Source organism: Myotis lucifugus, unplaced genomic scaffold (assembly GCF_000147115.1).
Source record: "Myotis lucifugus unplaced genomic scaffold, Myoluc2.0 scaffold_128, whole genome shotgun sequence".
Lineage (NCBI taxonomy): Eukaryota > Metazoa > Chordata > Mammalia > Chiroptera > Vespertilionidae > Myotis > Myotis lucifugus.
In genome coordinates, this window is record NW_005871176.1 from 2140683 (window position 1) to 2156811 (window position 16129).

At 49.1% G+C, this 16129-nt stretch overlaps 1 protein-coding gene and 1 non-coding gene across 2 annotated transcripts in view; both read right to left on the bottom strand.

The window, feature by feature from the left end:
- HSPG2 (heparan sulfate proteoglycan 2) overlaps window positions 1-12903 on the bottom strand; it is a 115214-nt gene extending 102311 nt beyond the window's left edge. Inside the window, 1 exon segment of the mRNA XM_023758322.1 lies at window positions 12303-12903. Coding sequence (XP_023614090.1) covers window positions 12303-12903 — 601 coding nt within the window.
- LOC111827084 lies at window positions 11078-11184 on the bottom strand. Its single transcript, XR_002830566.1, has one exon. It is a non-coding gene; the product is annotated as a U6 spliceosomal RNA (small nuclear RNA).
- Window positions 12904-16129: the final 3226 nt, after the last annotated feature.

A 16129-nucleotide genomic window follows, 5' to 3' on the forward strand; every position in this document is an offset into this window, starting at 1 on the left:
GGCCGCGGCCAGCCCGGCTCCCCGCCAAACCCGGCCTGGAGTGTAGATGGGACGGGGGCCGGGGCCTCCCTCCACGCGCACGCGGCTCCTGCGCGCCCCCACGGACTGCCAGACCCGTAAAACCCCCTACACCTCTCCACGCCCCACCAGCGGGACCCCCCGCGGGCCGCTCTCGAGGACGCTCCAGAATTCCACGCGTGCACACACGCACTTTTGACACGGGCACCTGAGCACGTGCACACGCACTCGCGCCAGCTGTCGCTCACACAGGACACTTTCACACTCACAAGTGCCTCGCACCAGCACTTTCATCTGCTCCCGGTGAGCACTCGGCACATTTGCACTCTTGTACCAACTTTCATACACTAACAGTCTTCACGGATGCAAAAGAATACGCTATCTCCCCAAAACTCTCACCTCTGCAGGTGAACGAGGGCACAGCGGGCACACTCATATTCACATTTTTACACAGACTCACATAGACATCTTTTCGCACACAAATTCCTCACAGACACGGACAGTTCACACACACAGGCCGACAATTTTCTCACATGCAGGTTGGCCTTTACTTGTTACATTTTCTCACACACTAACCACAGTGACCTACAGTAGTAGGCACTCGATCCTGAACTGCCCCTGACACATGCCATTTTCCATATCCATCACTCACAGACCAACTTTGATTCACATAAATCACAGCCCCTGCGACAGAGACACCCGGACGCACACATCCAGACCCAGACACAGACAGACCCTGCCAGAGCCCCAATCACAGCTGCTGGGCAGTAAATCACAGTCCCTGAGGATCCACCTCTGACACAGACCCACTCTGGGCACACATGGCCCCGCCACCAGGTCGCCCTCCCGCCCACGCACAGGACTCCTTTCTGCCTGAAAATTTCCAGGACAGCCCAGGCTGATGGGTGGAGAGAAAATTGACGTGTGTGTAGCTTAGAGGAAAACCTTTTGAGTAATGATAGAGGGAGGAGAAGAAAAACTGAAGTTTCCATTGTTTCCTCGAGAGTTGCTAGGTTCCAGAGACTCGCGGCTGGGTTTGCAGCCAGGAGTGAGGTGAGCTGTGGACAGAAGGAAATGCCTAACTGACAGGGTGGCACCAGGCCTGGCTGCGGAGGAAGGTGTGTTCCCTGTGATAGCAGCCTGCAGTCTCCCGGGCACGCTGGGGCCTCCTATCCAGGCACCTGGGGGACCGAGAACACACTAGCATCCTGGCCTCCATCCCAGATAGGTGTCCCATCTCTAAAAGATGGGGTTCTCCACCCTGTGGGGCATATTTCTGGGGGACCAGCTCAGAGCTGTAAGGAACAGAAATTCTTCCACAATGTTTCGGCCAACTCCCTGTGCCCAACCCAGATGCCAGGCACAGCACTGAATAAGACTTTTTTTTTTTTTAGAAAGAGGAGGGTGGGAGTGGGGGAGAGAGAGAGAGAGAGAGAGAGAGAGAGAGAGAGAGAGAGAGAGAGAAAGGAGAGAGAGACTCTAACCAACTGAGCCTCAACGGCCAGGGCAAGGTCTGTTTCTGATCCAGACAGGGAGATAGGGGTGGACAGCAGAGGGACACCAGATCTTAACCCTTGATGAACTCCTAATCTGATGGAGGGAAGAGGAAGGATATTGTCCTTGTTTTCATGTTGTTTTCAGTGCGATGGAGAATCCTGCCTCCACCTCCGTGCTGTGCAACCTTGGACAAATTATTCAACCTCTCAGGATATCTCCATCTCATCAGCAAGAAAAGGAGACTAGTGCTAAGACCTGCCTCACAGTCTTGTTCTGAGAGTTAAAATGAATTCATATCTATTTTTAAAAGAACCGTTTCAGCCCAGGCCGGTTTGGCTTGGTGGATAGAGCATCAGCCTGCGGACTGAAGGGTCACGGGTTCGGTTCCGGTCAAGGGCATGTACCTTGGTTGCGGGCACATCCCCGGTAGGGGGTGTGCAGGAGGCAGCTGATTGGTGTTTCTAACTCTCTATCCCTTTCCCTTCCTCTCTGTAAAAAATCAATAAAATATATTAAAAAAAAAAAAAGAACCGTTTCAGGCACCTAGTAATTACTAAATAAGTGGTGGCTATTTCTCTTATTTCTGTTTCTGGGTGAGCTCTGATTCTGAAGAGACACAACTCTGCCCTCAGATGGCGGGAAGAGGCTCCTGTCTGATGGAGGAGCAGCTTCTGCACCCAATGTGTTAATCCCAGTCTGAAGGCCAGAGGCAGCCCCCGCCCCAAGGATCTCCAGTGTGATGGAGGACTACAGCCTTGTGCCTGAGAACTCCCTGTCTGATGAGGAAGGCTATAAAACTCCGCTGACTTCAGAGTTGGCAGGTGGCCAGCTCTGGTGGCAGGGTTTTTTCCAAGGCCTTGCCTGTCTGTGGAGGTCAGCATCCGTGACAAATCGCATTTTGTGAGCTGCCTCAGTGTCTATCCCCTACCTCAGGCCCTTTACGTCCCAGAACTTTGGCTTCTTGGATGATTTGCTCATGAGCAAAGGGAAAAGGGGAACAAGTAACCCTTTGTAGAAGTTTGGTCAAGACGAAAACCCAAGCTATAAGCCTTGCTTCCGAAAGGAGGTTGGGGAGAGAGGTGGTAAAGCTGACTGCGGAGCGGGGCTGACGTGGAGAGCAGGAAAACGCGAAAACGCGGCCCGTCTAGAAAGCCTTCCAGGGTGACTCCACCCGCCCTGAGAATTGGTCATCCACCTATTTATTCTGCATCCTCTCCCCACTAAGGGACTTGGCCGGCTCTGTTTTATTTTGCAGTCCTTGATATCTTTAGTAAATGTTCTCAAGTTGCTTTGTTTAGGGCCTGGCTTTCTCCTCATATGGCTCAGAAGAGGAGCAGGGGCCGGGCCTTCTGGGCTTCGCTGAGCCTGCGAGGCGCCTGTAATTGCACTGTACGTACTCATAACTCCCAGTGCTCCTTACACTCTTTGGAAAAGAAACAACTCAAGTCTTACACAAGGTTCCTTAGATAAGGAGAGGCTACAAGAGTTTGGACAGGCACGAGCAGCCAAACACTCTGGCTTCTGAGAAAACAGGAGTCGGGGGCCTTCTGGATGGAACCAGTAGCCAGCGCCCATGAGTCACCTGCTCCCAAGTCGACAGGACTCCACTTCTCCTGGCTTGCACTCCCACTCCAATTCTTCTCTCTGCCTCAGACCTTCTCACTCATTTCACATTTTATTGATTCATTCATTCATTCGTTCGTTCAGGGCTGCAGGGGACAGTTAAGGAGGTGGTTCACTGCACAAGGGTCTGCAGCCAAGTGGGCCCTGTTGTGAACTCTATCTGCTCAGAGGGGATACCTTTTGCGAATATGAGCAGAGACTAGTGGTGGCCCTGCACTCATTCAATAATGGAAGTAAACATCTATGTTGCACAGGGTTCCAATGCCTGTGTAGGAAAACAGGTGCTAGCAAGGTAAAGATATGTTATTGGGTGAGAATGTGGAATAGGACATTGATATTGAGAGGGAGTGGGGATGGAGGAAAGGAAACAAGGAGATGATGTGGCAAAGAGGAGAAAGTGGAGGGAGGACATAGTTCTAAGCAGGTGGTAAAAGTGCCCTTGGACAGCCCAGCCACTGTGGCTCAGTGGTTAAGCATCGACCCAGGGACTAGGAGATCACGGTTTGATTCCCAGTCAGGGCACCTGCCCTGGTTTCAGGCTGGGTCCCCAGTGGGAGGCGGGCATGCAGGAGGCAGCCGACCAAGGATTCTCTCTCATCATTGATGCTTCTGTCCCTCTCTCCCTCCCCCTTCTTCTCTGAAATCAATAAAAACTTTTTTTTAAAGTTCCCTTGGATGGAGAGAGAACCCTGCAGGGCCAGGCAAGATACAGTCCTGCCCATTTCTCCAGCCACATCCCTCCCCCAGCAAGGTCTTTGCACTTGCTGTTTCTCTTGAGTGCCTACTCTTAGAATCCAGATCAAACTTCATGGCACCATAGAAGCTTTCCCTGACCTCCCTGGCTAGATCATGTCCCTGCTATACTTTCCAACAACCCCCCACCCTTCTCTCTCTCTCTTACCATTTTTGACAATAGCAATCATTGGGAAGATCATTAACATTAGGAGGCATAACGAAGAAGGCACAATTGTCTTGTTTCTCTCTTGGTCCCAACTATATCCCCTGTGAAGGACACAATGCCTGGCATGGAGTTGGCACTTGAGTGAATAATGTTACTTGAGTAAAAGAACAAGTTAAAGCAAGCATGTCGTAAGGCACAAATGTCCCCCTTCTGGTTTATACTTGGGGCAGAGATAAACTCCCTTCCTTGACCAACATTGAATCTCATTTTTTTTCACTACCACAGTCATGGGATTATAGGCCAGTGAGTGCATGTTATTACTTCCCTTGATCAAACAAGGAAACTGAGGTCCAGGGGATGCAATGGCCTGCCTAGTTCACACAGTCAGTGTGGGGTAGAGCCAGGATTCACGTGCATGACTGTCTGCCTCCAGAACCCATTCCCAATTCTGCTCCCCACCCCACCCTGCCTCGGGTTACGCTCAGCTCTGCACAGGCAGAAGTGAGACTCTTGAAAATGGTTCTGGATTTGGCCCTCTGACCCCTCCTATCTCCACACCATCCCTCATCAATCACCTTCTTGCGGAGCTCCTGCTGTAGATCCCAGGCCCAGGGGCTGGGTCCCCATACTGTGCCTCATGGATCACCTGCTCTCTGAGATGCTCCTTGGGAAAGGGGTTCCCTAGTCAAGAAGATTGGGGATTCCCCGCTCTTTCCCACACTTTGGCCATCTCAAGAAACACCAACACGGGAACGTTTCTGAGCAGACCTCCAGTGCAGTCACCCATCCAGCTGTGGTTTTTTTTTTTTAATTGATTTTGAGAGAGAGAGGGAGAGGGATCTATAATAATAAAAGCGTAATATGCTGATTAGACCAGACAGCTGAACGACCTTCCGGAAGCCATTCCGGATGTCCTTCCAGATGAAGCCACGGCAGTTGGGTCGAGGCAGAGTGGTTAGAGGCAATCAGTCAGGCATGCAGAGTGGTTAGGGGTGATCAGGCAGGCAGGCGAGCAGTTAGGGGCAATCAGGCAGGCAGGCAAGCAGTTAGGGGCAATCAGGCAGGCAGACAGAGTGGTTAGAGGTGATCAGGCAGGCAGACAGGTGAGCAGTTAGGAGCCAGTGGTCCCGGATGGCAAAAGTGATGTCCGACTGCCAGTTTAGGCCCAATCGGCAGTCAGACATCCCCCAAGGGGGTCTCAGATTGCAAAAGCATGCAGGGTGGGCTAAGGGACCCCATTCCCTGTGCACAAATTTTGTGCACCAGGCCTCTAGTAGAGATATAAAAACATCAATGAGAGAGAAACATTGATCGGTTGCCTCCTACATGACCCCTACTGGGGATCAAGCCCAAAATCAGGGCATGTGCCTGACCAGAAATTGAATTGGTGACCTTTTGGTTCATGGGCGGACACTCAGCCACTGAGCCACACCAGCCGGGCCCAGCTGTTAATGCAGCATTCTTCAACATACTCAAGATAGGGACCTCCCTTGTTTTTATGGAAAAACCTTGTAACATTTCACAAGATTAGTGTTTCTCATAACACACTTTGCACATACTGCCCCAGAGCCAGCTCCTGAAAGACCTCAATGGTTTCTACAATTTGAATTTGTCACTCATGCTCCCCCACCCCCATGGCTCCCCTCCAGCCAGGCTGGAATTCTCATGGTCTCCACATACCCACTCACATTCCTGCCCACACGCCCCTGCTTCAGCCATAGAAGACTTCTGTGCAGGACCTGTCATTGGAGCTCCAAAAATGTTCATTTCCCTCCTTTTGTCATTATACACATGTGCATTTTGTCCCATGTGATCCCCATATGCATATGATTTCATGTTTTGCTTTTTCTGCTTAACATTCTTTTCATCAACGCCATTCTATGTGTCAGTAAAGACCAAGGCCACTTACAAATGGTTCTGTGGGTCAGTGCCAGTCCTCAAACTGCTTAGTACCAGTCTGAGACGAGATAAGAAGCTTGTTCAGAGTGGAAACCAACCATATCAGTAAGCACTCTGTTTAGCTTAAGCTAACACTTTTTTCCTTGCAATACTTGGTCCATTTGGGAAGCAGCATCTAGACACATTCTGGTACAAGCTCTTTTTCTTCCTTTCTTTTTAAATATATTTTTATTGATTTCAGAGAGGAAGGGAGAGGGAGAGGGAGCAAAACATCAATGATGAGAACCATTGATGGGCTGCCTCCTGCATGCTCCACACTGGGGATCGAGCCTGCAACACGGGCATGTGCCCTGACTGGGAATCGAATTGTGACCTCCTGCTTCATAGTTCGGTGCTCAACCACTGAGCCATGCCAGCCGGGCATGGTACAAGCTCTTTATTTCAGATGGTAACCATTAGCAATTTACGGGCCATCTACTTTGAACAGCACTCATATTGAGTTTGCACATAGTACTTCTAATAAGCATTTAGTGTTGTGCCTCATCGACATACTGTTGTTCATTAACCCTATCTTATTGTTGGATGGCTGTTTCCAGGTCATTGTGGTTCAGACAGCATTGCTATGGCCAGGTATGCATGCATCCATGTGTTTACTTTCCCAGCTCCTTCCGTTTTTAAGGACCACAAATCTGAGGCCAGGGAGGTGAAGTGACCTTGGCAGAGTCACGAGTGGCAGAGGCATCCCTTCCACCCAGACCTCCTGACCTCGGCGCCTTGTTCCTCCAGCCTGACCGCCCTTCCTACCGGCCGACTTTCCAGTCCTTTCATGCTTTTCTTTACTAGGCTATGAACCTTCGGCAGTGTTTCCACATGTTGTCTTTTGGAGCTTGAGAGAATCCTTTTGGAATGTCCTGTGCCTTCTCCCTCCGGCTTTGTTCAATTGTTCACAAGAAATTCCTGCCCTGCTGGGAGGAGCTTAGGAAGCTGTAAAGAAAGTTTGCCAAAAATGGTGCTACCAGCTCAGGCACAGCACATGTCTGAGGCTCTTTCCTTTTCCTGAGATTTCAGCTTAAAAGAGGGCAGTGTGAATGCAATTGAGGGGGAGGGTGTGCCCCATTCCTAGTATTACGTTTCTTATGGGGAGCAAGCAGGGGCAGTCGTGTAGGCAGAGAAGACAGTAAGGGATAAAATGGGCCTCAGGAATGGGGATGAGAGGGGAGGGGGGAGAGGGCGGGAGGCGAGCGCCCTAAGGCTAAGGTTCGGGATAAGAAAGATTAGGGTGGAGTAAAGGGTCAGGAATAGAATGAGTGTGTCTCTCAAACACCCACCTTAGTCATACAAAAGCTTCATTTAATTTCTAGGATCTTAGAATAGTGATATCAAATGATCTGTTTGAAAGGAGTCACATTAGATCAGTGGTTCTCAACCTTCCTAATGTCGCGACCCTTTCATACAGTTCCTCCTGTTGTGGTGACCCCCAATTTCATTGTTACAAATTCAACACAATTAAAGCATAGTGATTAATCACAAAAACAATATGTAATTATATATGTGTTTTCCGATGGTCTTAGGCGACCCCCAAAGGGGTCGCGACCCACAGGTTGAGAACCCCTGCATTCGATTGTTTTAAATACACAAAAATAATTCTAATATCATGTCCTTATACCCAATGTTACCAAATGATGCAGGGACCAGTGGATTGAGCAACTGAGACAACAGAGGACCCTTGAGGAAATTTCTCCCTTTGCTTACTATTTCCTGTAAGAGCATGTTGTACCAGGTTAGCGTGGCCCTGCTCAGAAGACTGGTGTTGGGGGCAGCCCAAACCCCTGGACTTAAATACAATCCTTGCTTTGTCTAATTTATTGCATGTTTTAGAGGCCAAGATTTACCCCTCTTTCTTTTAAAACCCATTCAATAAATACTAAGGAAAAAACCCCAGCGGTTTGAATAGAAAGGTCATTGGCTGAGGGTCAGAGGCCTGGGTTGGAATCCCAGCTCTGCTACTTTTCAGATGCAGGAGCTTAGGCATGTTACTTTCTCTCTCTGAGCCTCAGTTTCCCCCTCTGCAAAATGGGGTACTAACACCGAGCCTCACAGGGAGCTGAGGGCCGAGAGCCTGTGTTTCAGGCCTTGGCAGCATGCCTGGCACTTAATAATGAAGGACTTTCCCCGGCCACACTCTGCTGTGGGGACACCTAGGCCATTCTGTACACAGATAGACAGCACAGTAGGCCGTGACATTGTTCTGCAGCCTGCCTGCTGCTTCCTGTTTACATGGACCCTGCAGATGCATGGTTTGACCGGTGGATACAGGGACTTCCTGTGGCCTCCGCATGGCCACATGAGGCAGAAGACCTTCTCTAACTAAGAGCCTTATTTTCTCTGGACTTGGGCAGAGTGACTGGTTGAATGGATTTGTGGGCCATGAGTATATATCCTGAGAAGTTTGAGCCATGCACAGAGATCCTGTCCCTTTAGGGTACAATCGAATCCCCAACCAATGGTCAAATTTCATTTGAGCACCTACTATGCACTGGGCTCTATAATGACATCTACCATTCATTGGGCACCCACAGTATGCATTTGTGGAGCACCTTCTGCTTCCAAGATGTTGTAATCCTAAAGATAATTATCATGGAGCACCTACTCCGCACAACCATTTTTTGAAGAGCTGCTGTGTTCTATGCACTGTAACCATCTTTAGCACATCATTTATACCTGATCTCTCTGTGCCTCAGTTTCCTCATCTGTACAATAAGGACAATAGTACTTTACTTAAAGGGTTGGTATGAGGCTTAAATGAGTTAATACATATAAGCCACTTAATGCCTAGGGTATAGTTAAGAGCTTAATAAATGTTGGCTGGCATCATTATTAGTTATTGAAAGTCCACAGTGTGCAAGGTACTGTAAGTACTTTTAATATCACAGTAGTTACCATTACTGAGCACATACTGGGCATAAGGCCCTTTAATCCATATCAATATAATTGAGCCCTTATTGTGAGCCAGAACTGGGCTAGATACTGGAGACCTCAAGAACAGTGTCTCAGGCAAGGGTCTTACACTCTGATTAGGGGAAATTGGACCATTTTTGAGGTAAGCATCCTTAGGAATCAGGATGACTCTTTTGCAAATATGGGCTTAAAGCAGGAAGGAGATGGCTTTGAGGGGCCAGATTGGGTTTAGGAATCAGGGCACTAATTTTTTTTAAAATCTTAAACATTTTCTTTATTTATTGGTTGATTTTAGAGAGGGGGGAAAGGAGAGGGGAGAGAGAGAGAAAGAGAGAGAGATATTTGTTGTTCCACTTGTTTGTGCATTCATTGGTTGTTTCTTGTATATGCCCTGATGGGGATTGAACCTGCAACCTTAGAGTATTGGGATGACGCTCTAACCAACTGAGCTACCCGGCCAGGGCTTCAGGACACTCTTGAACTACCTCTTGAGCTGGGCCAAAATGGATTCTAACCAGCTATATTCCTGTGAATAAGTCACTGGAGGGCTGAGGACCCCTCAGACAAAGGCCAAAGTCTTCTTCCTGGGAAGGTTAGAGATGCCAGAGACAGAGAAAGAAGCTGCTGAGCTTTGAACCCAGGAAGGACCACCCTTGTCCTTCAGAGATGGAGTAGAAGCCGGGTGAAGTCAATGGGCTGGGGGTTCAGTGCCCCTTTGGTCTTCCTATCCTAGGACCACCTCAGCAATCTCATGGTAGAGATATTCAGGCTCACTGCCTTCTCTGCTTGGCCATAGGGCTAGGCCACCTCCTCCAAGAGCCATGGAGCTTTGTAGACCTTTGGGTTATTTCAAGGTCCACCCCATTCCATACTCTATTATTGCCCTCATATTTCCAAGGGGAGTTCTAGCAAGAAGGATCTGGCTGGGTCTGGAGTTCAGAGCCACACAGAAATGGGCCCTGTGGCCTGAAATAGCCCCTGGGCAGCCTGGGAAGATAACTCAGGACTTAGAGGCTTGAATTCTTGGGTGGGGGTGGGGTACAGTCTCAATTCTCAGCTCAGGAGGCTCTAGGCTTCCGTTGGGACCAGGAGAAATGCAAAAATATCAGAGTCCTGGGGCCCTTAGAGATCATCAAATTACCCCGTTCATGTTATAGAAGAGGAAACAGAGGCATAGAGAGGGGAAAGGATGAAACCACGCTCTCTGGGCAGGTGAGTGGCAGAACTAGGTTGGAATCCCAGGCTCCAGAGTCCCTCATCAGCAGGATGGTAGATACCTGGGTGCCTTGTGGGGCCTGTTGAGTCTGAAAGTTTGGAGCCTTCAGTGGCCCAGGGGACACTTTCTCAGATATTCCCAGCAAGAAACGTGAGACTACCTATTCTGACCCTCCAACCCTCACCTGGCTTGGACAGAACCACTCTTTTCAGAGATTTCCCAGGAAGGGCCATCCTCCGACCTGCCACTATCCCAGGTTGCCTGTTCCAACACGTCTCACACTGGGCATTGTAAACTTCTCTCTACATCCACCCTGGGCCCTGGTCACCAAAACCACATCTTTAGAAGCATAAATATGTATGAAACACTTGTAACAACAACAACAACAAAAAACAACCCACTTAGAACAGTGCCTGTAAGGGCTCTACAGGTTTGCTATCATCATCATCATCATCATCATCATCATCACTTCTACCCTTCTGCCCACATGGGCTGTGCTAAAGTTAATAATCCTGGAAAAATAAGCGTTTGGATGGGGTTGAGTATAAACAATCTATTTCTTCACATGCAGGAACCAAGAGTAAGGGAGGTTAGGAACCTCCCCAGTGGTCCATGCAAGATAAAACCCAGAGGTTCCTAACTGAGACCTGTGGGCTTCACACTCGGCCAACAAGTATTTTTGTTCATCTCACAGACCCTTATGACTTTTTTTTAAAAGTATGTTTTAATTGATTTTTAGAGAGAGAAGAAGGGAGAGGGGTAGAGAAATAGAAAAATTGATGAGAAAGAAACATCATTGATTGGCTGCCTCCTTGCACATCCCACACTGGGGATCAAGTCCCGCAACCTTGGGCGTGTTCCCTGACCGGGAATCAAACCATGACCTCCTGGTTCATGGGTCGACACTCAACCATGAGCCACTCCAGCTGGGATGACATTTTTTATTTTTTTTATTTTTATTTTTTTTAAATATGGAACGCTTCACGAATTTGCGTGTCATCCTTGCACAGGGGCCATGCTAATCTTCTCTGTATCGTTCCAATTTTAGTATATGTGCTGCCGAAGCGAGCACTGGGATTACATTTTTTAAATTTGTTGCTAACATATTAAACTCAGATTCCTGGCTTTTCTTGAAAAGGCAACAACCCATTTGAGACCTGGGTTTTGACCAGGTCTTCCCTCTCCACTCAGATACAGTCTCCACCGCCCAGCCCAATTCACTCATTAATTTTTTTTAATACTTTATTGATTTCAGTGAGAGAAAGAGAGAAGGGGAGAGAGGTAGAAATATCAATGATGGCCCTAGATGGTTTGGCTCAGTGGATAGAGCGTCAGCCTGTGGACTGAAGGGTCCCGAGTTCGATTCTAGTCAAGGGCACATGCCTGGGTTATGGGCTTGATCCCCAGTAAGGGGCATGCAAGAGGCAGCCTATCAATGATTCTTTCTCATCATTGATGTTTCTATCCCTCTCTCCCTCTCCCTTCCTCTCTGAAATCATTAAAAATCTATTTTTTTAAAAAAAGAAATATCAATGATGCTCTAGCCAGTTTGGTGGCCTGCGGACTGAAGGGTCCCAGGTTCGATTCCTGGTCAAGGGCATGTACCTTGATTGCAGGCTCCTCCAGGCCCAAGCTCTGGTCAGGGCATGTGCAGGAGGCAACTAATTGATATGTTTCTCTCACATTGATATTTCTCTCTGCCTTTCCCTCTCTCTTCCAAGCTCTTTAAAAATCAATGGAAGGGGAAAAAAGGAACATCAATGATGACAGAGAACCATTAGTGGGTCATGGGTCCATGCTCAACACTGAGCCACGCCAGCTGGGCGCACCCATTAACTTTTAACTGCGCGCCCCATAAGTCCTCCAATTTACAATCCCCAATCTAAATGGCCATTTCCCTCAATGGAGCCTTGGAAGGAGCATTTTGCCACAGACAATTTATTTTGCACAACTGCAGACGGATGGACGCGTGTCCATTTCACGGTTGGTGTCCATATCACCACCAGCTACAGGGTTTGGAGGTGGTTTCGAGAGGGGCATTCCAGCCCGAGCGGATTTCATCCCAGAACCTGGGCAGGCGACCTAAAGAAAAAAGCTTGTTGCCAAACAAAGGGAGCTCAGGCAACTTTATCTCTGGTCTCTGTGGCGGCATCGGAGGGGGGTTCTGGCTACGAAACTGTTGTGAGCAACTTGTGTTGATGGCATCATCCACATACTGCAAAGCATTGACACCCTTGGTGGCTGGCACCATGGTGGTGCTGGGTTTGAAGGAACTGCGGGGGGAGGAGTGGTCCGGGTGACCCAGGTAGGAGTTGGCCGCCTGTTCCAGGTAGTTGACTGCAAGCTTTGGCAGGTTCAGTACCGTGGAGCAGTTGGTGGCCCTGTCGAGGTAGTTGATGCCTCTGATGAGTTGGTCCAGGAAGGTGGGGCTGGAGTGGTCCAAGGGACCATCGGTGCAGAGCAGACAGCGGGGGCTGTCACGGTCATAGGGCTTTTTGGCCACCTTGGGGCGGTTCCCCGGGTGGCCCGTCTCTACGAACTTGGAGGTGTAGGGCCGGCCCATGCAGATTCTCCTCGCTGGAAGTTTAGGGGACCTGGGGCTGTCGGACTGTTCCCAAGGGTTGACGCCGCTGCTGAACTCCAAGCCCCTTGGGGTGTGAGGACGTTTGAGGTTGTTAGGTCTTGTCTCGGGGCATTGGAACCAGCCTGGAGTCGGGATTTGAAAGGACACGTTCTTGGGACGGTTCAAGTGGCTGTGAGTGTTGGGATATCTCACCTGGCGCCCAGACATTGGCCTGCTAGGAGGATAGAACTTCGTGGCACTGAGTTGCTGTGAGCTCACCTTGAAGCTGGTTACCTGGGTCTGGTGAGGAGAGTGAGGTCAGCCTTCCTCGGCTCCCTGCCACCTCCCTCCTGGATTTCTCTCCATCGGCCTTCACAGAGCCAACACACCACCCTTCTCCTTCTCCCCATCTTCCTCCTAGGCCCAGGGATTGTCAAACTGAAAAACAGACACCCCAGTACTCAGAAAGCACAGGTAGGAAGGCAAGATCCTGAAAATGACGGAGCCAGAAGACCCCTAGAAAGAGTGGGGGAGTCTCTCTCTTTTTTTTTTTTTTTAGCTCGAGCCCACACAGAGGCCCAGCACTGAATCTCATGGTGAATTTCCAAGCGCTGAGACAGGCTTTCTTACGAGACAATATCAACTCGCTCATCAACAACCACACAATGGACTCTGATACTAAAAAAATGTGTCTTAGAAGCAACACAGTCCTAGATGCACTATCTCTGAGCCTGGATCTGGCTTGTCTCTTGCATGGAATTCTTACTACAAATCAAGGTGATAGTTGCTATTCTATTCCTAGATGACTGATGAGGAAACCGAGGCTCAGAGAAATGATGGGACTCGACTTCAGATCGCACAGCTTGTCGGGGGTGGGCCAAGGTACTGTCTTGGGTGTGTCTGATGACCCCTGGAAGACAACGCTATGTTGTCCAGGTGACTTTGGCCTCCCTCACAGTCTACTTGGAAAGAAGTCTCACCACATCTGCTCTGCCTGCCTGGAGGAGGGCACGAAGGGGAGAACCAGAGGCAGGGGGGCCCTTGCTACCCCATAACTAAGAATGGAGCTGTATTTGAAGCCCAAATGGTGGTGGGGCGGGGGAGGTGGTGTGACAAGCCTACTAATCAGGTTGGACTTGTGATATCAGAACCTCGCAGGGCATTTGGCCTTGATCCTCTCTAACAGTAGGGGTCTCCTCATCCACCCCACAAGAAGGGGGTGAGTATTGGGACACCTGCTCCTCCTGCTTCAAAAGTAGGCACTTCACAGGGACTAAGCCCTGACCAGGCCAAAGAGATGCCCCGTCCATTTAACCCCAACTCCTGTTCCCGGGCCTCCCTGTTCCCATTGTCGCTGAGTTCCCCAGTACTCCCCCCACCAGAAGGCAGGCTCTGATTTCTCTCCCTGAGTAATGCCAGCTTGATGCTAATTTTCCACTTCAGCTTAGCAAGGACAGAGCTGTATTTGAACCTGTCCCACCCAGAAAACAGCTGCCAGCCCCTCTCCCAGCCCATAGCCCATCAGCTGCCCTTGTCCTTTGGGTCTGAATCAAGTGGAATGTCCAGACCTGCCTCTGCCCTCTCTGGTCCAACCCCACCCTCATTTCCTCCTCTGGAAAAATAGGAGGTAAGTGAGGGCTGACCCCCACAGGGCCCCGCCCTTCCCTTCCTGGCTGGATGGGCCCCCTCTGCCAAAAGGCCCTCTCCCATCTCACTCTGTCTTTAGGAGGTAGATGACTTGGCCCTCTCCTTGGTGTCTACTGAGGTTACCCTCATACAGACTGCTGGCCATGTCATAGAATCACGGAATCCTAGCGCTGGGAGGGGCCTCCCGGGGCCATCCTGGTCAGGCCCCTGCCTCAAGGCCAGGGCCACTTTAAGCCTTCCAAGACAGATGGACCTTATTTTTAAAACGGGGCTGGGATGGACGTTTTCCAGCATTCCTTGTTGTTTTTCTAAGTGTTTAATTATGCTGCGAGTCAGGAAGTCCTATGCCGGGTCTACCGTAACTCCCATTGGCTGTGGTCAGCATCAATGACTTCTCTTTTCTCATCGGGCCAGTAAACATTTCTCCAGAGGCGCTAGAGTGCTAATCCCTTTGAATGACCCATTCCTGGGCATAACAGCACCTTCTTTCCTCCCTTCTCGCCTCTTCCTCACACCCTCCACAACCTGGTGTCACCCCGTACATGTTCGCTGACAAAATAAGCAAAATCCCCTTTTTGAGTTCTTACTGCATTTGCCAAGGAAAGCCTCCCTCCATCATTTCCTTCCCTAAATATTGAAAATACAGGTTTACTTTTTATTTTTAAAGATTTCCAGAGGCCGAAACCGGTTTGGCTCAGTGGATAGAGCGTCGGCCTGCGGACTGAGGGGTCCCGGGTTCGATTCCGGTCAGGGGCACGTGCGTTGGTTGCGGGCACATCCCCAGTGGGAGATGTGCAGGAGGCAGCTGGTCGATGTTTCTCTCTCATCGATGTTTCTAGCTCTCTGTCCCTTTCCCTTCCTCTCTGTAAAAAATCAATAAAATACATTTAAAAAAAAAAAAAAAAGATTTCCAGTTACTGAAAACTTGTAAGACAAGAACTCGCATATAGTTTTTATCTAAACCAGCGGTTCTCAACCTGTGGGTTGTGACCCCTTTGGGGGTCGAACGACCCTTCACAGGGGTCGCCTAAGACCATCGGAAAACACATATATAATTACATATTGTTTTTGTGATTAATCACTATGCTTTAATTATGTTCAATTTGTAACAATGAAAATACATCCTGCATATCAGATATTTACATGACGATTCATAACAGTAGCAAAATGACAGTTATGAAGTAGCAACGAAAATAATTTTATGGTTGGGGGTCACCACCACATGAGGAACTGTATTAAAGGGTCTCGGCATTAGGAAGGTTGAGAACCACTGATCTAAACCCACTAATTATTTTTTCATCCACTAATTATTAACACTTTTGCCACATTTGTCACTACACCTTCCCCCCCCCCAATTCATTATTATTTTAAGAGGAAGTTGCAGACAATAATATCTTTACCCTTGAATACTTCAGCATGTATCCCCTACACACACGCTGGGAGAAGAAGAATCTTTTCTTACATATCCACACGACGACTACCAAACACAGGACGTTTAACATTGACACAGTACTAGTATCTACTATACAGTCGGTGTCCCTCTGATGTTCTTCATGGCAACTCTTCCTCCAGCATTTCATCCAGGATCCGAGTCAGGACCAGGCCTTGCCCTTAGCTCTCAGGTCCCTGGTTTCCTTCAACCTGGAAGTCCCTCAGTCTTTCTTGGTGTCTTATGACATTGGCATTTTTGAAGAGTACAGGTGATTTGGGTTTATCGGATGTATTCTAATGATAAGATTCAAGATTACAAAGCACTTTTACACAGAAAGCTCTGCATACGGGCTCCCCGCCCACAATCATTGAGAGG